At 59.0% G+C, this 19,071-nt stretch overlaps 4 protein-coding genes across 4 annotated transcripts; all 4 read right to left on the bottom strand.

Moving 5' to 3' along the window:
• Positions 1-1,877: 1,877 nt before the first annotated feature.
• Positions 1,878-3,549, bottom strand: LOC127384174 (PHD finger protein 7-like). The gene is given in 9 exon segments (XM_051618256.1): positions 1,878-1,992; positions 2,118-2,224; positions 2,359-2,490; positions 2,492-2,522; positions 2,605-2,683; positions 2,718-2,763; positions 2,986-3,087; positions 3,173-3,264; positions 3,447-3,549. Coding segments are annotated over 9 exon segments (807 nt in total).
• A 2,821-nt stretch (positions 3,550-6,370) lies between these two features.
• Positions 6,371-8,039, bottom strand: LOC127384173 (PHD finger protein 7-like). The gene is made up of 7 exons (XM_051618255.1): positions 7,937-8,039; positions 7,664-7,755; positions 7,477-7,578; positions 7,097-7,254; positions 6,852-7,014; positions 6,611-6,717; positions 6,371-6,485 (listed from the first exon to the last, which is right to left on the bottom strand). Exons 1-7 carry the CDS (start codon positions 8,037-8,039, stop codon positions 6,371-6,373), a joined length of 840 nt encoding a protein of 279 aa, XP_051474215.1.
• A 2,821-nt stretch (positions 8,040-10,860) lies between these two features.
• LOC127384172 (PHD finger protein 7-like) lies at positions 10,861-12,531 on the bottom strand. The gene is made up of 7 exons (XM_051618254.1): positions 12,429-12,531; positions 12,155-12,246; positions 11,968-12,069; positions 11,588-11,745; positions 11,343-11,505; positions 11,101-11,207; positions 10,861-10,975 (listed from the first exon to the last, which is right to left on the bottom strand). The coding sequence occupies exons 1-7, from the start codon at positions 12,529-12,531 to the stop codon at positions 10,861-10,863; spliced, it is 840 nt and encodes a 279-aa protein (XP_051474214.1).
• A 2,819-nt stretch (positions 12,532-15,350) lies between these two features.
• Positions 15,351-17,021, bottom strand: LOC127384171 (PHD finger protein 7-like). Its single transcript, XM_051618253.1, has 7 exons — positions 16,919-17,021; positions 16,646-16,737; positions 16,459-16,560; positions 16,078-16,235; positions 15,833-15,995; positions 15,592-15,698; positions 15,351-15,465 (listed from the first exon to the last, which is right to left on the bottom strand). The coding sequence occupies exons 1-7, from the start codon at positions 17,019-17,021 to the stop codon at positions 15,351-15,353; spliced, it is 840 nt and encodes a 279-aa protein (XP_051474213.1).
• Positions 17,022-19,071: the final 2,050 nt, after the last annotated feature.

The raw sequence follows: 19,071 nt of genomic DNA, 5'->3' as shown, positions 1-19,071 counted from the left end.
CCGACAGCGGGGGCAGAAGGGACTGTGCCTGGGAAGCTTAAAAGAGCCTTTTAATTAAAGGAGTGGCTTGAGGAAAAGACACTTCACACCCCCTGGTTTCCTTCTGCCAGTGGGTTGGTTTTCTTCTTGCTGAATATTAACTGTCCATACAGGACAGGCACGAAGGCTGGGTACGTGGTCACGCTATTAAAAAACCTTCCCATACGGAACTGAATCGAAAGGAAACCTCCTCAGAGTGCAGCTGTGAAGGTTCAGAGTGACACTGGCTTTCCTCCAGTCCTCAGGCATGTCTCTCGTTCTCCGTGCCTCTCAAAGATGATGGAGAACGGCCGGCCTAGCCAGCTCTCTCAGAACTCATGGATGCACCTTAAAAATACTCCTTAATTCCCTCATGGGTGCTTCCCTTTTGGCTCTTGAAGGGTGGTAGGCCATCTTGTTTTCAAAAATACTAGCACTCGGCCCCTCAAGGCCTGAGCTACTACACTAAGGCACCTCTCTATCCAGCCCAGTTACATCCCCATCCCCCTTTGAATCTAGTTCAAAGCCCTATCCATGAGCCCTGCTAACTCTTGCCCTCTTGTCACCCCTGGGCCTGATGTTATCCCCTTCCCCCTTCAAACCTAGTTTTAAGGCCTCCCAGGGAGCCCCACCAACTCCTGGCCAAAAATCCTTTTCACCCTTGGAGACAGTTCCCCTCCATCTTTGGCCAGCAGGCCCCATGCCATGTGAACATGCCCATTATCAAAGGACCCAAAACATCTCAGTTAAGACAACTGATCCTCTTGACTAGAAGGGCATCCTGGGCAGTTGAACCCAAGCTGTCCAACAGAGGAGGCAACTCTCCTCCTCGCCTTCACCTACGCTAGAGACACCTGTACTTTTCCCTGCAGGGCATAAAAGATGAGTGGGACCTTGTGACTTCAGTGTGTATCTGGCTGTGTGCCAAGAGCAGCTATGGAGGAGGCCCAGGACAGGGGATGTTTGGAGGCATCTTGGGGTCTGCACCTGACACAGAATGTGCTTCCATTGGTCTAAGGTTATCTGCTGCGGCAAGTAGGCTCCAGGGGAAGCAATGTGGACTTAATATACATTAGAGGAATGAATTTTATTTGTTATTGAACTGTGCTTTCCTCTGCTTTTTTTTGCTGGTAATTAAGAAACATCTTCTGTGTCTGCAGGCAGCTCCTCCTCCAAATGACAGAGGAGACAGTGCCAAGGGGCTGGAACTTGCAGCTACAGCCTGTAGTGGAGGAAGCTCAGATTTGACCAAGGTGCTTTAAGTCCCAGGAGTTTGGTGAGGGAAACTGTGGGGTTGAGGCGAGGGTCCCTGTGCCAGGGGACTGGAGTGTGTGCTGGCTGAGGCAGGGGACCCTGTGAGGGAAGGGCCAGGGAGAGGATGAGCACAAGCCCTGTGTCTCACTCCCTCCCCAAAGCACAACTCGGCACCTGTCCCCCAGTCCCACGTGGCCTGTCCCCCCTGGCTGCACCCCTCACCAGTGCCTGTGTCACTGCGGTCCCTGCACGCCCAGGAGCTGGCATCTTCTCCCAGGGCGGTGCAGAGCTGGTGGGTTCCACAGGAGCCACAGGGCTCCAGAAGTCTCCAGGGCCTGGGGGAGCAACAAGATGCAAAGTAACCAACAGCCCCCAAGATGTGCGGGGTGCCAGCCCTGGCGCTGTGCTGAGTCCACCTCCGCCCTGTTCCCCCCAGTCCTCCTTGGCAGCCACTGTGCCCGGCTCGGCACCCCAGAGCACCTCCATCCCTGCCCAAAGCAGGGGATGAAGGCATTGTCTGTCACCGGGGCTGTGGCGACTAGGGCCACTGACACTCACCCACTCTCCTGTGCCTGCTCCAGCTCCCACTAGGAGCTGTGATGCTCCTAGATGTTGTCGAAGGGCTGGTGATCTTCAAAATCCTGGAAGGCCAAAGTTCCTGGACGCTCTGGTTGTCCTGGGCCAAAGTCCTCAAAGATCTCAAGCTCCCAGGAAGCTTCTCTGTGGAAGTCAGGGAATGTTCAGCCCTGGGGAGAGGGTCCCCCCCACTCCAGCATCTGGGGAGGCAGGAAGGGGACTGGCTGGAGCATCACAGAGAGGCACAAGGCAGAGGGCAGGGCACTGACCTGTTGGGGATTTTTATCCCCAGCCGCAACATCTCGGGCAGGAACTGCTCCGTGTCTCGGCAGTGCGGGCAGCGGAAGAGGCGCAGGCCTGAGCTCAGCGCCATTGCCTGGGACAGAGCAGCCATCAGCACCCGTGGCAGCTGGAGAGGGGGGGCCCTTCACCTCCCCCTTAGCCCCAGAGCTGGGCGATGGGGTGACAACCAGGGGTGATGACAGCAGGGCTGGGGGCAATGCTGCCTACCTGGATACAGCTGCGGTGGAGCCAGGCGCTGGCGCAGGCAGGACACACCAGGGTGTCAAAACAGGGCTGCTCCGACACTGGCTCCAGGCAGAAGAGGCAGGGGGTCCGGTGCTGCTGCATTCCCCGCAGCCGCTTGTACCGGCCGGTGCTTCGAGCAGAAGGACCTGTGGGACACAGAAGACAGTTCAGACCCAGCCCTCCTCTGTCCCGGCCCATCCCCAGCCCCCATGGGACAGCTCCACTCACTTGTACTCCCCAAAGAACTGGGAGATGCACTCTCCCTCCCTCCCACAGGGGAAATGGAAGGTGCGGGGAGCAGCGGCGCCTGTGGCTCCAGCCGGATGAGCGATGCAGCCGACCCCGGCAGGTGACCGAGGCGCCCGGCTGGTGGCAGAAGCAGCACCTCTGGGGACAGCACAGAAGTGGACAGCGTCAGTGCCGCACGCACCGGGGAGCCCGTTTCACCCAGCACAACCCTGCCATGCATCAGTGGCCACCTGGCCGGTGACACTGGGCCACAGATAAAGACATCCGTCCTTTCCAAATCCCCCATTTCCACAGAAATGGGCCTTTTTGAAGGAAGGAAGATGGAGGCACGGTGGGGACATGTGCCCCCCCAAGACTCGCCTTCGTTGCCACCCGCTTTATCTCCTGTTGGATGTCAGGGAGGAGAAAGCCGTAGAAGCCCTCGTCGTCAGCTCCCCTCTGGGTCAGCCCACTGGCATGGTACTGCAAGAGAGGCCAAGAGGGTTCATGCCTGGGGCTAGGGGTGGTGCAGGATGGGGAGCAGGGGCGTCAAGTCCCAGGGACTCACCAGGCAGTTCTCATGGACAGAGAGCCTGTCCAGACGACATAACTCTCCAACCACCATGGGGTCTGCATCTGCTCTCTGGCACAGCCTGCACACTGTGGGGGACAGTGGCACCATCACCCCCCAGCACCACACCGTGGGTCTGGGGCTTAGCACCAGGAGCAGGATGGGGCAGAGGCTGGAGCACCTTCCCACGGCACAGGGGCCTCTGCTTGCACAGCTGGGCACTGGCCAAAATCCCCTCTGATGAGTGCCTGCAGGGATGCTCCATGCTCACCTTTCTCATTGGGGTCTTGACGCCTCCTCTTGGGCTGGGGAGGCCCACAGGAGGCTCCCGTGTTCTCCAGAGGCATCAGGCGGCGCCCTGACCGTAGCTCCATGACTCTGGACTGGATGCTAGGGCAGCGTTTGCTGAATGTAGGAACTCAGTGCAGTCCAAGACTGTGCTGACGCTCCAGTGTCAGTGTGCAACACACCACAGAGCAGTGGGCTCCTGGGGTATTTATACAAGCCGGCAGGGTGGGGAGTGGATTGTGACATCGTGCAGCACCATGACATCAGTTACCAGGTGACTATGTGTCATGTCCTACAAGGTGGGTACAGCTCTCTAGAGCCGGAGGCGCAAAATAAATGTAAATATTGATCCAGAAAAAATGGTGTCTCCTCGGCAGAGGAAGACCGTGCGACCAGCATCCACCAGAATGGATGCAGGCACTCAGAGGGTGTCCCCACGGAACAGTAGGATTGGTAGATGGCTTGATAAGGAAGAAAAACCACAAACATTGCTAGTTTTTAGCAGCCTGAACTCTCTTGCACGGCCTGGGCCACGCACAGCCTACCCGCGCAGTTCTCTCCTCAGCACCCAGCAGCTCAGCACGCAGAAAAGCCTCGCCAGGATGGGCAGAATCCTCCTTCCAGACAGCACAAACGCGTGCCAGGCCATCCAAAGAGACACGTACCAGCCCGCGCCCGCCGCGCAGGCCCGCCCGCCCCGCACGGCTCCACCGCAGCGCGGCCGCAGAACCTTCCGGAAGGGCGGGGCCGGGCGGGGCAGAGGCACAACATGGCGCCATCGCCCCCCCGCCGCACGCAGCCGCTGCCCGGCGCCATCTGTACCGGGCTGGCCTGGCCACCCCGCCCTGCGCCAGCTCTGCTGACACGGGAGTCAGTCCGCCGGGACGGGCGCCGGGGCCCGGCAGCCACCCCGCCCTGCGCCCCGGCCGTGGCGGCGGGAGGCGCCGGGCGGGCCGGGAGGAGCCGCTCCCGCGCCGGGAAACGAGCGGGGGCCGCGCAGAGCCCGGCCCGGCCGGGCCCTCGCCGCTCCGACAGCGGGGGCAGAAGGGACTGTGCCTGGGAAGCTTAAAAGAGCCTTTTAATTAAAGGAGTGGCTTGAGGAAAAGACACTTCACACCCCCCTGGTTTCCTTCTGCCAGTGGGTTGGTTTTCTTCTTGCTGAATATTAACTGTCCATACAGGACAGGCACGAAGGCTGGGTACGTGGTCACGCTATTAAAAAACCTTCCCATACGGAACTGAATCGAAAGGAAACCTCCTCAGAGTGCAGCTGTGAAGGTTCAGAGTGACACTGGCTTTCCTCCAGTCCTCAGGCATGTCTCTCGTTCTCCGTGCCTCTCAAAGATGATGGAGAACGGCCGGCCTAGCCAGCTCTCTCAGAACTCATGGATGCACCTTAAAAATACTCCTTAATTCCCTCATGGGTGCTTCCCTTTTGGCTCTTGAAGGGTGGTAGGCCATCTTGTTTTCAAAAATACTAGCACTCGGCCCCTCAAGGCCTGAGCTACTACACTAAGGCACCTCTCTATCCAGCCCAGTTACATCCCCATCCCCCCTTTGAATCTAGTTCAAAGCCCTATCCATGAGCCCTGCTAACTCTTGCCCTCTTGTCACCCCTGGGCCTGATGTTATCCCCTTCCCCCTTCAAACCTAGTTTTAAGGCCTCCCAGGGAGCCCCACCAACTCCTGGCCAAAATCCTTTTCACCCTTGGAGACAGTTCCCCTCCATCTTTGGCCAGCAGGCCCCATGCCATGTGAACATGCCCATTATCAAAGGACCCAAAACATCTCAGTTAAGACAACTGATCCTCTTGACTAGAAAGGGCATCCTGGGCAGTTGAACCCAAGCTGTCCAACAGAGGAGGCAACTCTCCTCCTCGCCTTCACCTACGCTAGAGACACCTGTACTTTTCCCTGCAGGGCATAAAAGATGAGTGGGACCTTGTGACTTCAGTGTGTATCTGGCTGTGTGCCAAGAGCAGCTATGGAGGAGGCCCAGGACAGGGGATGTTTGGAGGCATCTTGGGGTCTGCACCTGACACAGAATGTGCTTCCATTGGTCTAAGGTTATCTGCTGCGGCAAGTAGGCTCCAGGGGAAGCAACGTGGACTTAATATACATTAGAGGAATGAATTTTATTTGTTATTGAACTGTGCTTTCCTCTGCTTTTTTTTGCTGGTAATTAAGAAACATCTTCTGTGTCTGCAGGCAGCTCCTCCTCCAAATGACAGAGGAGACAGTGCCAAGGGGCTGGAACTTGCAGCTACAGCCTGTAGTGGAGGAAGCTCAGATTTGACCAAGGTGCTTTAAGTCCCAGGAGTTTGGTGAGGGAAACTGTGGGGTTGAGGCGAGGGTCCCTGTGCCAGGGGACTGGAGTGTGTGCTGGCTGAGGCAGGGGACCCTGTGAGGGAAGGGCCAGGGAGAGGATGAGCACAAGCCCTGTGTCTCACTCCCTCCCCAAAGCACAACTCGGCACCTGTCCCCCAGTCCCACGTGGCCTGTCCCCCTGGCTGCACCCCTCACCAGTGCCTGTGTCACTGCGGTCCCTGCACGCCCAGGAGCTGGCATCTTCTCCCAGGGCGGTGCAGAGCTGGTGGGTTCCACAGGAGCCACAGGGCTCCAGAAGTCTCCAGGGCCTGGGGGAGCAACAAGATGCAAAGTAACCAACAGCCCCCAAGATGTGCGGGGTGCCAGCCCTGGCGCTGTGCTGAGTCCACCTCCGCCCTGTTCCCCCCCAGTCCTCCTTGGCAGCCACTGTGCCCGGCTCGGCACCCCAGAGCACCTCCATCCCTGCCCAAAGCAGGGGATGAAGGCATTGTCTGTCACCGGGGCTGTGGCGACTAGGGCCACTGACACTCACCCACTCTCCTGTGCCTGCTCCAGCTCCCACTAGGAGCTGTGATGCTCCTAGATGTTGTCGAAGGGCTGGTGATCTTCAAAATCCTGGAAGGCCAAAGTTCCTGGACGCTCTGGTTGTCCTGGGCCAAAGTCCTCAAAGATCTCAAGCTCCCAGGAAGCTTCTCTGTGGAAGTCAGGGAATGTTCAGCCCTGGGGAGAGGGTCCCCCCCACTCCAGCATCTGGGGAGGCAGGAAGGGGACTGGCTGGAGCATCACAGAGAGGCACAAGGCAGAGGGCAGGGCACTGACCTGTTGGGGATTTTTATCCCCAGCCGCAACATCTCGGGCAGGAACTGCTCCGTGTCTCGGCAGTGCGGGCAGCGGAAGAGGCGCAGGCCTGAGCTCAGCGCCATTGCCTGGGACAGAGCAGCCATCAGCACCCGTGGCAGCTGGAGAGGGGGGGCCCTTCACCTCCCCCTTAGCCCCAGAGCTGGGCGATGGGGTGACAACCAGGGGTGATGACAGCAGGGCTGGGGGCAATGCTGCCTACCTGGATACAGCTGCGGTGGAGCCAGGCGCTGGCGCAGGCAGGACACACCAGGGTGTCAAAACAGGGCTGCTCCGACACTGGCTCCAGGCAGAAGAGGCAGGGGGTCCGGTGCTGCTGCATTCCCCGCAGCCGCTGTACCGGCCGGTGCTTCGAGCAGAAGGACCTGTGGGACACAGAAGACAGTTCAGACCCAGCCCTCCTCTGTCCCGGCCCATCCCCAGCCCCCATGGGACAGCTCCACTCACTTGTACTCCCCAAAGAACTGGGAGATGCACTCTCCCTCCCTCCCACAGGGGAAATGGAAGGTGCGGGAGCAGCGGCGCCTGTGGCTCCAGCCGGATGAGCGATGCAGCCGACCCCGGCAGGTGACCGAGGCGCCCGGCTGGTGGCAGAAGCAGCACCTCTGGGGACAGCACAGAAGTGGACAGCGTCAGTGCCGCACGCACCGGGGAGCCCGTTTCACCCAGCACAACCCTGCCATGCATCAGTGGCCACCTGGCCGGTGACACTGGGCCACAGATAAAGACATCCGTCCTTTCCAAATCCCCCATTTCCACAGAAATGGGCCTTTTTGAAGGAAGGAAGATGGAGGCACGGTGGGGACATGTGCCCCCCCAAGACTCGCCTTCGTTGCCACCCGCTTTATCTCCTGTTGGATGTCAGGGAGGAGAAAGCCGTAGAAGCCCTCGTCGTCAGCTCCCCTCTGGGTCAGCCCACTGGCATGGTACTGCAAGAGAGGCCAAGAGGGTTCATGCCTGGGGCTAGGGGTGGTGCAGGATGGGGAGCAGGGGCGTCAAGTCCCAGGGACTCACCAGGCAGTTCTCATGGACAGAGAGCCTGTCCTGACGACATAACTCTCCAACCACCATGGGGTCTGCATCTGCTCTCTGGCACAGCCTGCACACTGTGGGGGACAGTGGCACCATCACCCCCAGCACCACACCGTGGGTCTGGGGCTTAGCACCAGGAGCAGGATGGGGCAGAGGCTGGAGCACCTTCCCACGGCACAGGGGCCTCTGCTTGCACAGCTGGGCACTGGCCAAAATCCCCTCTGATGAGTGCCTGCAGGGATGCTCCATGCTCACCTTTCTCATTGGGGTCTTGACGCCTCCTCTTGGGCTGGGGAGGCCCACAGGAGGCTCCCGTGTTCTCCAGAGGCATCAGGCGGCGCCCTGACCGTAGCTCCATGACTCTGGACTGGATGCTAGGGCAGCGTTTGCTGAATGTAGGAACTCAGTGCAGTCCAAGACTGTGCTGACGCTCCAGTGTCAGTGTGCAACACACCACAGAGCAGTGGGCTCCTGGGGTATTTATACAAGCCGGGCAGGGTGGGGAGTGGATTGTGACATCGTGCAGCACCATGACATCAGTTACCAGGTGACTATGTGTCATGTCCTACAAGGTGGGTACAGCTCTCTAGAGCCGGAGGCGCAAAATAAATGTAAATATTGATCCAGAAAAAATGGTGTCTCCTCGGCAGAGGAAGACCGTGCGACCAGCATCCACCAGAATGGATGCAGGCACTCAGAGGGTGTCCCCACGGAACAGTAGGATTGGTAGATGGCTTGATAAGGAAGAAAAACCACAAACATTGCTAGTTTTTAGCAGCCTGAACTCTCTTGCACGGCCTGGGCCACGCACAGCCTACCCGCGCAGTTCTCTCCTCAGCACCCAGCAGCTCAGCACGCAGAAAAGCCTCGCCAGGATGGGCAGAATCCTCCTTCCAGACAGCACAAACGCGTGCCAGGCCATCCAAAGAGACACGTACCAGCCCGCGCCCGCCGCGCAGGCCCGCCCGCCCCGCACGGCTCCACCGCAGCGCGGCCGCAGAACCTTCCGGAAGGGCGGGGCCGGGCGGGGCAGAGGCACAACATGGCGCCATCGCCCCCCGCCGCACGCAGCCGCTGCCCGGCGCCATCTGTACCGGGCTGGCCTGGCCACCCCGCCCTGCGCCAGCTCTGCTGACACGGGAGTCAGTCCGCCGGGACGGGCGCCGGGGCCCGGCAGCCACCCCGCCCTGCGCCCCGGCCGTGGCGGCGGGAGGCGCCGGGCGGGCCGGGAGGAGCCGCTCCCGCGCCGGGAAACGAGCGGGGGCCGCGCAGAGCCCGGCCCGGCCGGGCCCTCGCCGCTCCGACAGCGGGGGCAGAAGGGACTGTGCCTGGGAAGCTTAAAAGAGCCTTTTAATTAAAGGAGTGGCTTGAGGAAAAGACACTTCACACCCCCTGGTTTCCTTCTGCCAGTGGGTTGGTTTTCTTCTTGCTGAATATTAACTGTCCATACAGGACAGGCACGAAGGCTGGGTACGTGGTCACGCTATTAAAAAACCTTCCCATACGGAACTGAATCGAAAGGAAACCTCCTCAGAGTGCAGCTGTGAAGGTTCAGAGTGACACTGGCTTTCCTCCAGTCCTCAGGCATGTCTCTCGTTCTCCGTGCCTCTCAAAGATGATGGAGAACGGCCGGCCTAGCCAGCTCTCTCAGAACTCATGGATGCACCTTAAAAATACTCCTTAATTCCCTCATGGGTGCTTCCCTTTTGGCTCTTGAAGGGTGGTAGGCCATCTTGTTTTCAAAAAATACTAGCACTCGGCCCCTCAAGGCCTGAGCTACTACACTAAGGCACCTCTCTATCCAGCCCAGTTACATCCCCCATCCCCCTTTGAATCTAGTTCAAAGCCCTATCCATGAGCCCTGCTAACTCTTGCCCTCTTGTCACCCCTGGGCCTGATGTTATCCCCTTCCCCCTTCAAACCTAGTTTTAAGGCCTCCCAGGGAGCCCCACCAACTCCTGGCCAAAAATCCTTTTCACCCTTGGAGACAGTTCCCCTCCATCTTTGGCCAGCAGGCCCCATGCCATGTGAACATGCCCATTATCAAAGGACCCAAAACATCTCAGTTAAGACAACTGATCCTCTTGACTAGAAAGGGCATCCTGGGCAGTTGAACCCAAGCTGTCCAACAGAGGAGGCAACTCTCCTCCTCGCCTTCACCTACGCTAGAGACACCTGTACTTTTCCCTGCAGGGCATAAAAGATGAGTGGGACCTTGTGACTTCAGTGTGTATCTGGCTGTGTGCCAAGAGCAGCTATGGAGGAGGCCCAGGACAGGGGATGTTTGGAGGCATCTTGGGGTCTGCACCTGACACAGAATGTGCTTCCATTGGTCTAAGGTTATCTGCTGCGGCAAGTAGGCTCCAGGGGAAGCAACGTGGACTTAATATACATTAGAGGAATGAATTTTATTTGTTATTGAACTGTGCTTTCCTCTGCTTTTTTTTGCTGGTAATTAAGAAACATCTTCTGTGTCTGCAGGCAGCTCCTCCTCCAAATGACAGAGGAGACAGTGCCAAGGGGCTGGAACTTGCAGCTACAGCCTGTAGTGGAGGAAGCTCAGATTTGACCAAGGTGCTTTAAGTCCCAGGAGTTTGGTGAGGGAAACTGTGGGGTTGAGGCGAGGGTCCCTGTGCCAGGGGACTGGAGTGTGTGCTGGCTGAGGCAGGGGACCCTGTGAGGGAAGGGCCAGGGAGAGGATGAGCACAAGCCCTGTGTCTCACTCCCTCCCCAAAGCACAACTCGGCACCTGTCCCCCAGTCCCACGTGGCCTGTCCCCCTGGCTGCACCCCTCACCAGTGCCTGTGTCACTGCGGTCCCTGCACGCCCAGGAGCTGGCATCTTCTCCCAGGGCGGTGCAGAGCTGGTGGGTTCCACAGGAGCCACAGGGCTCCAGAAGTCTCCAGGGCCTGGGGGAGCAACAAGATGCAAAGTAACCAACAGCCCCCAAGATGTGCGGGGTGCCAGCCCTGGCGCTGTGCTGAGTCCACCTCCGCCCTGTTCCCCCCAGTCCTCCTTGGCAGCCACTGTGCCCGGCTCGGCACCCCAGAGCACCTCCATCCCTGCCCAAAGCAGGGGATGAAGGCATTGTCTGTCACCGGGGCTGTGGCGACTAGGGCCACTGACACTCACCCACTCTCCTGTGCCTGCTCCAGCTCCCACTAGGAGCTGTGATGCTCCTAGATGTTGTCGAAGGGCTGGTGATCTTCAAAATCCTGGAAGGCCAAAGTTCCTGGACGCTCTGGTTGTCCTGGGCCAAAGTCCTCAAAGATCTCAAGCTCCCAGGAAGCTTCTCTGTGGAAGTCAGGGAATGTTCAGCCCTGGGGAGAGGGTCCCCCCCACTCCAGCATCTGGGGAGGCAGGAAGGGGACTGGCTGGAGCATCACAGAGAGGCACAAGGCAGAGGGCAGGGCACTGACCTGTTGGGGATTTTTATCCCCAGCCGCAACATCTCGGGCAGGAACTGCTCCGTGTCTCGGCAGTGCGGGCAGCGGAAGAGGCGCAGGCCTGAGCTCAGCGCCATTGCCTGGGACAGAGCAGCCATCAGCACCCGTGGCAGCTGGAGAGGGGGGGGCCCTTCACCTCCCCCTTAGCCCCAGAGCTGGGCGATGGGGTGACAACCAGGGGTGATGACAGCAGGGCTGGGGGCAATGCTGCCTACCTGGATACAGCTGCGGTGGAGCCAGGCGCTGGCGCAGGCAGGACACACCAGGGTGTCAAAACAGGGCTGCTCCGACACTGGCTCCAGGCAGAAGAGGCAGGGGGTCCGGTGCTGCTGCATTCCCCGCAGCCGCTGTACCGGCCGGTGCTTCGAGCAGAAGGACCTGTGGGACACAGAAGACAGTTCAGACCCAGCCCTCCTCTGTCCCGGCCCATCCCCAGCCCCCGTGGGACAGCTCCACTCACTTGTACTCCCCAAAGAACTGGGAGATGCACTCTCCCTCCCTCCCACAGGGGAAATGGAAGGTGCGGGAGCAGCGGCGCCTGTGGCTCCAGCCGGATGAGCGATGCAGCCGACCCCGGCAGGTGACCGAGGCGCCCGGCTGGTGGCAGAAGCAGCACCTCTGGGGACAGCACAGAAGTGGACAGCGTCAGTGCCGCACGCACCGGGGAGCCCGTTTCACCCAGCACAACCCTGCCATGCATCAGTGGCCACCTGGCCGGTGACACTGGGCCACAGATAAAGACATCCGTCCTTTCCAAATCCCCCATTTCCACAGAAATGGGCCTTTTTGAAGGAAGGAAGATGGAGGCACGGTGGGGACATGTGCCCCCCCAAGACTCGCCTTCGTTGCCACCCGCTTTATCTCCTGTTGGATGTCAGGGAGGAGAAAGCCGTAGAAGCCCTCGTCGTCAGCTCCCCTCTGGGTCAGCCCACTGGCATGGTACTGCAAGAGAGGCCAAGAGGGTTCATGCCTGGGGCTAGGGGTGGTGCAGGATGGGGAGCAGGGGCGTCAAGTCCCAGGGACTCACCAGGCAGTTCTCATGGACAGAGAGCCTGTCCTGACGACATAACTCTCCAACCACCATGGGGTCTGCATCTGCTCTCTGGCACAGCCTGCACACTGTGGGGGACAGTGGCACCATCACCCCCAGCACCACACCGTGGGTCTGGGGCTTAGCACCAGGAGCAGGATGGGGCAGAGGCTGGAGCACCTTCCCCACGGCACAGGGGCCTCTGCTTGCACAGCTGGGCACTGGCCAAAATCCCCTCTGATGAGTGCCTGCAGGGATGCTCCATGCTCACCTTTCTCATTGGGGTCTTGACGCCTCCTCTTGGGCTGGGGAGGCCCACAGGAGGCTCCCGTGTTCTCCAGAGGCATCAGGCGGCGCCCTGACCGTAGCTCCATGACTCTGGACTGGATGCTAGGGCAGCGTTTGCTGAATGTAGGAACTCAGTGCAGTCCAAGACTGTGCTGACGCTCCAGTGTCAGTGTGCAACACACCACAGAGCAGTGGGCTCCTGGGGTATTTATACAAGCCGGGCAGGGTGGGGAGTGGATTGTGACATCGTGCAGCACCATGACATCAGTTACCAGGTGACTATGTGTCATGTCCTACAAGGTGGGTACAGCTCTCTAGAGCCGGAGGCGCAAAATAAATGTAAATATTGATCCAGAAAAAATGGTGTCTCCTCGGCAGAGGAAGACCGTGCGACCAGCATCCACCAGAATGGATGCAGGCACTCAGAGGGTGTCCCCACGGAACAGTAGGATTGGTAGATGGCTTGATAAGGAAGAAAAACCACAAACATTGCTAGTTTTTAGCAGCCTGAACTCTCTTGCACGGCCTGGGCCACGCACAGCCTACCCGCGCAGTTCTCTCCTCAGCACCCAGCAGCTCAGCACGCAGAAAAGCCTCGCCAGGATGGGCAGAATCCTCCTTCCAGACAGCACAAACGCGTGCCAGGCCATCCAAAGAGACACGTACCAGCCCGCGCCCGCCGCGCAGGCCCGCCCGCCCCGCACGGCTCCACCGCAGCGCGGCCGCAGAACCTTCCGGAAGGGCGGGGCCGGGCGGGGCAGAGGCACAACATGGCGCCATCGCCCCCCGCCGCACGCAGCCGCTGCCCGGCGCCATCTGTACCGGGCTGGCCTGGCCACCCCGCCCTGCGCCAGCTCTGCTGACACGGGAGTCAGTCCGCCGGGACGGGCGCCGGGGCCCGGCAGCCACCCCGCCCTGCGCCCCGGCCGTGGCGGCGGGAGGCGCCGGGCGGGCCGGGAGGAGCCGCTCCCGCGCCGGGAAACGAGCGGGGGCCGCGCAGAGCCCGGCCCGGCCGGGCCCTCGCCGCTCCGACAGCGGGGGCAGAAGGGACTGTGCCTGGGAAGCTTAAAAGAGCCTTTTAATTAAAGGAGTGGCTTGAGGAAAAGACACTTCACACCCCCTGGTTTCCTTCTGCCAGTGGGTTGGTTTTCTTCTTGCTGAATATTAACTGTCCATACAGGACAGGCACGAAGGCTGGGTACGTGGTCACGCTATTAAAAAACCTTCCCATACGGAACTGAATCGAAAGGAAACCTCCTCAGAGTGCAGCTGTGAAGGTTCAGAGTGACACTGGCTTTCCTCCAGTCCTCAGGCATGTCTCTCGTTCTCCGTGCCTCTCAAAGATGATGGAGAACGGCCGGCCTAGCCAGCTCTCTCAGAACTCATGGATGCACCTTAAAAATACTCCTTAATTCCCTCATGGGTGCTTCCCTTTTGGCTCTTGAAGGGTGGTAGGCCATCTTGTTTTCAAAAATACTAGCACTCGGCCCCTCAAGGCCTGAGCTACTACACTAAGGCACCTCTCTATCCAGCCCAGTTACATCCCCATCCCCCTTTGAATCTAGTTCAAAGCCCTATCCATGAGCCCTGCTAACTCTTGCCCTCTTGTCACCCCTGGGCCTGATGTTATCCCCTTCCCCCTTCAAACCTAGTTTTAAGGCCTCCCAGGGAGCCCCACCAACTCCTGGCCAAAAATCCTTTTCACCCTTGGAGACAGTTCCCCTCCATCTTTGGCCAGCAGGCCCCATGCCATGTGAACATGCCCATTATCAAAGGACCCAAAACATCTCAGTTAAGACAACTGATCCTCTTGACTAGAAAGGGCATCCTGGGCAGTTGAACCCAAGCTGTCCAACAGAGGAGGCAACTCTCCTCCTCGCCTTCACCTACGCTAGAGACACCTGTACTTTTCCCTGCAGGGCATAAAAGATGAGTGGGACCTTGTGACTTCAGTGTGTATCTGGCTGTGTGCCAAGAGCAGCTATGGAGGAGGCCCAGGACAGGGGATGTTTGGAGGCATCTTGGGGTCTGCACCTGACACAGAATGTGCTTCCATTGGTCTAAGGTTATCTGCTGCGGCAAGTAGGCTCCAGGGGAAGCAACGTGGACTTAATATACATTAGAGGAATGAATTTTATTTGTTATTGAACTGTGCTTTCCTCTGCTTTTTTTTGCTGGTAATTAAGAAACATCTTCTGTGTCTGCAGGCAGCTCCTCCTCCAAATGACAGAGGAGACAGTGCCAAGGGGCTGGAACTTGCAGCTACAGCCTGTAGTGGAGGAAGCTCAGATTTGACCAAGGTGCTTTAAGTCCCAGGAGTTTGGTGAGGGAAACTGTGGGGTTGAGGCGAGGGTCCCTGTGCCAGGGGACTGGAGTGTGTGCTGGCTGAGGCAGGGGACCCTGTGAGGGAAGGGCCAGGGAGAGGATGAGCACAAGCCCTGTGTCTCACTCCCTCCCCAAAGCACAACTCGGCACCTGTCCCCCAGTCCCACGTGGCCTGTCCCCCTGGCTGCACCCCTCACCAGTGCCTGTGTCACTGCGGTCCCTGCACGCCCAGGAGCTGGCATCTTCTCCCAGGGCGGTGCAGAGCTGGTGGGTTCCACAGGAGCCACAGGGCTCCAGAAGTCTCCAGGGCCTGGGGGAGCAACAAGATGCAAAGTAACCAACAGCCCCCAAGATGTGCGGGGTGCCAGCCCTGGCGCTGTGCTGAGTCCACCTCCGCCCTGTTCCCCCCAGTCCTCCTTGGCAGCCACTGTGCCCGGCTCGGCACCCCAGAGCACCTCCATCCCTGCCCAAAGCAGGGGATGAAGGCATTGTCTGTCACCGGGGCTGTGGCGACTAGGGCCACTGACACTCACCCACTCTCCTGTGCCTGCTCCAGCTCCCACTAGGAGCTGTGATGCTCCTAGATGTTGTCGAAGGGCTGGTGATCTTCAAAATCCTGGAAGGCCAAAGTTCCTGGACGCTCTGGTTGTCCTGGGCCAAAGTCCTCAAAGATCTCAAGCTCCCAGGAAGCTTCTCTGTGGAAGTCAGGGAATGTTCAGCCCTGGGGAGAGGGTCCCCCCCCACTCCAGCATCTGGGGAGGCAGGAAGGGGACTGGCTGGAGCATCACAGAGAGGCACAAGGCAGAGGGCAGGGCACTGACCTGTTGGGGATTTTTATCCCCAGCCGCAACATCTCGGGCAGGAACTGCTCCGTGTCTCGGCAGTGCGGGCAGCGGAAGAGGCGCAGGCCTGAGCTCAGCGCCATTGCCTGGGACAGAGCAGCCATCAGCACCCGTGGCAGCTGGAGAGGGGGGGCCCTTCACCTCCCCCTTAGCCCCAGAGCTGGGCGATGGGGTGACAACCAGGGGTGATGACAGCAGGGCTGGGGGCAATGCTGCCTACCTGGATACAGCTGCGGTGGAGCCAGGCGCTGGCGCAGGCAGGACACACCAGGGTGTCAAAACAGGGCTGCTCCGACACTGGCTCCAGGCAGAAGAGGCAGGGGGTCCGGTGCTGCTGCATTCCCCGCAGCCGCTGTACCGGCCGGTGCTTCGAGCAGAAGGACCTGTGGGACACAGAAGACAGTTCAGACCCAGCCCTCCTCTGTCCCGGCCCATCCCCAGCCCCCATGGGACAGCTCCACTCACTTGTACTCCCCAAAGAACTGGGAGATGCACTCTCCCTCCCTCCCACAGGGGAAATGGAAGGTGCGGGAGCAGCGGCGCCTGTGGCTCCAGCCGGATGAGCGATGCAGCCGACCCCGGCAGGTGACCGAGGCGCCCGGCTGGTGGCAGAAGCAGCACCTCTGGGGACAGCACAGAAGTGGACAGCGTCAGTGCCGCACGCACCGGGGAGCCCGTTTCACCCAGCACAACCCTGCCATGCATCAGTGGCCACCTGGCCGGTGACACTGGGCCACAGATAAAGACATCCGTCCTTTCCAAATCCCCCATTTCCACAGAAATGGGCCTTTTTGAAGGAAGGAAGATGGAGGCACGGTGGGGACATGTGCCCCCCCCAAGACTCGCCTTCGTTGCCACCCGCTTTATCTCCTGTTGGATGTCAGGGAGGAGAAAGCCGTAGAAGCCCTCGTCGTCAGCTCCCCTCTGGGTCAGCCCACTGGCATGGTACTGCAAGAGAGGCCAAGAGGGTTCATGCCTGGGGCTAGGGGTGGTGCAGGATGGGGAGCAGGGGCGTCAAGTCCCAGGGACTCACCAGGCAGTTCTCATGGACAGAGAGCCTGTCCTGACGACATAACTCTCCAACCACCATGGGGTCTGCATCTGCTCTCTGGCACAGCCTGCACACTGTGGGGGACAGTGGCACCATCACCCCCAGCACCACACCGTGGGTCTGGGGCTTAGCACCAGGAGCAGGATGGGGCAGAGGCTGGAGCACCTTCCCACGGCACAGGGGCCTCTGCTTGCACAGCTGGGCACTGGCCAAAATCCCCTCTGATGAGTGCCTGCAGGGATGCTCCATGCTCACCTTTCTCATTGGGGTCTTGACGCCTCCTCTTGGGCTGGGGAGGCCCACAGGAGGCTCCCGTGTTCTCCAGAGGCATCAGGCGGCGCCCTGACCGTAGCTCCATGACTCTGGACTGGATGCTAGGGCAGCGTTTGCTGAATGTAGGAACTCAGTGCAGTCCAAGACTGTGCTGACGCTCCAGTGTCAGTGTGCAACACACCACAGAGCAGTGGGCTCCTGGGGTATTTATACAAGCCGGGCAGGGTGGGGAGTGGATTGTGACATCGTGCAGCACCATGACATCAGTTACCAGGTGACTATGTGTCATGTCCTACAAGGTGGGTACAGCTCTCTAGAGCCGGAGGCGCAAAATAAATGTAAATATTGATCCAGAAAAAATGGTGTCTCCTCGGCAGAGGAAGACCGTGCGACCAGCATCCACCAGAATGGATGCAGGCACTCAGAGGGTGTCCCCACAGAACAGTAGGATTGGTAGATGGCTTGATAAGGAAGAAAAACCACAAACATTGCTAGTTTTTAGCAGCCTGAACTCTCTTGCACGGCCTGGGCCACGCACAGCCTACCCGCGCAGTTCTCTCCTCAGCACCCAGCAGCTCAGCACGCAGAAAAGCCTCGCCAGGATGGGCAGAATCCTCCTTCCAGACAGCACAAACGCGTGCCAGGCCATCCAAAGAGACACGTACCAGCCCGCGCCCGCCGCGCAGGCCCGCCCGCCCCGCACGGCTCCACCGCAGCGCGGCCGCAGAACCTTCCGGAAGGGCGGGGCCGGGCGGGGCAGAGGCACAACATGGCGCCATCGCCCCCCGCCGCACGCAGCCGCTGCCCGGCGCCATCTGTACCGGGCTGGCCTGGCCACCCCGCCCTGCGCCAGCTCTGCTGACACGGGAGTCAGTCCGCCGGGACGGGCGCCGGGGCCCGGCAGCCACCCCGCCCTGCGCCCCGGCCGTGGCGGCGGGAGGCGCCGGGCGGGCCGGGAGGAGCCGCTCCCGCGCCGGGAAACGAGCGGGGGCCGCGCAGAGCCCGGCCCGGCCGGGCCCTCGCCGCTCCGACAGCGGGGGCAGAAGGGACTGTGCCTGGGAAGCTTAAAAGAGCCTTTTAATTAAAGGAGTGGCTTGAGGAAAAGACACTTCACACCCCCTGGTTTCCTTCTGCCAGTGGGTTGGTTTTCTTCTTGCTGAATATTAACTGTCCATACAGGACAGGCACGAAGGCTGGGTACGTGGTCACGCTATTCGGAGCTTCCAAACCCCTTTGCTTTTAACACTCCTCACCGCAGTGGGAGGCTGGTGCGGCTGGGTAAGGATTCCAAGATCAAGACCCAATCACAACAAACAAGCTGTTATTGAGCAGGCATTCTTTATTGCAGCACTGGGCAGCACTGGGGAATTCTCCACCATGAGTGCTCCAACAAGTCAGTCATACACCCCGACTATATACACCAAAAACATGCATATTCAGTTCCATGTCAATGAGTTCCCAGAATTCTTCTACATAGTCATTTTATTTCCTGGAATTGGCTATCTTTGTAATTATGCATGCTCAAGGGTCTCCTGTGGGGGTCTTTGTTGATTCTAGTCCTTTGTCATCTTTGTCCTGGTCTCTCATCCTGGTCCTGTCTCCAGTCTCCCGCTGGTAGATTGCCCAGGTGGGTCAGAATCAACATGTGGGTTGTCTGTAGGCACCACAGGGTCTTAGAAGACTCAATGTTATCACAACCTACAGGATGCTTGGCATAGTTGACTGATAGTTTCACAAAGCACCTTGTTTTAAAAGCAACCCTCTTAGTATAGCAAATTCATTATTTTAGTAAACTTTTATTAGGCTATATTTCTATTGAATTTACTAACTAATATCCTATGATGTATCACTATTAAAAAACCTTCCCATACTGAACTGAATCGAAATTTTAAATTTCAATTTGAAACTGTAAACATGCATAGGAAGCTTTTTTAAATACTCAAGGCAATTGTATTTTTAGAGGCTATAAAGCCATCCATAATTCACAGTGAAGTACATCCATGCACTAAGTTGTCCATAAAGCATAATGTAATTGGTAATAACCAGCCAGGAAAAGAATTTAGAAATTAATCAATTTATTTGAGGTAGGCGAGCAAACAGCGCTGGGCGGCTGAAGAGTCTGTGCTCTGCCAACG

This window comes from Apus apus, chromosome 4, assembly GCF_020740795.1.
Source record: "Apus apus isolate bApuApu2 chromosome 4, bApuApu2.pri.cur, whole genome shotgun sequence".
Taxonomy (NCBI): Eukaryota; Metazoa; Chordata; class Aves; order Apodiformes; family Apodidae; genus Apus; species Apus apus.
Note: the sequence above shows the minus strand (reverse complement) of the source record. Positions and strands in the feature narration are given on the sequence as shown.

Bases quoted from the DNA above. Each gene is read 5' to 3' on its own strand.
- LOC127384173 (XM_051618255.1), bottom strand. From the start codon at position 8,039: ATGGAGCTACGGTCAGGGCGCCGCCTGATGCCTCTGGAGAACACGGGA. The intron at 7,579-7,663 runs GTGAGTCCCTGG...CCTCTCTTGCAG, and splicing joins CTGTCCATGAGAACTGCCTG to TACCATGCCAGTGGGCTGAC. The intron at 7,255-7,476 runs GCGAGTCTTGGG...TGCTGTCCCCAG, and splicing joins TAAAGCGGGTGGCAACGAAG to AGGTGCTGCTTCTGCCACCA.
- LOC127384172 (XM_051618254.1), bottom strand. From the start codon at position 12,531: ATGGAGCTACGGTCAGGGCGCCGCCTGATGCCTCTGGAGAACACGGGA. The intron at 12,070-12,154 runs GTGAGTCCCTGG...CCTCTCTTGCAG, and splicing joins CTGTCCATGAGAACTGCCTG to TACCATGCCAGTGGGCTGAC. The intron at 11,208-11,342 runs GTAGGCAGCATT...GCTCTGTCCCAG, and splicing joins TCCACCGCAGCTGTATCCAG to GCAATGGCGCTGAGCTCAGG.
- LOC127384171 (XM_051618253.1), bottom strand. From the start codon at position 17,021: ATGGAGCTACGGTCAGGGCGCCGCCTGATGCCTCTGGAGAACACGGGA. The intron at 16,561-16,645 runs GTGAGTCCCTGG...CCTCTCTTGCAG, and splicing joins CTGTCCATGAGAACTGCCTG to TACCATGCCAGTGGGCTGAC. The intron at 15,699-15,832 runs GTAGGCAGCATT...GCTCTGTCCCAG, and splicing joins TCCACCGCAGCTGTATCCAG to GCAATGGCGCTGAGCTCAGG.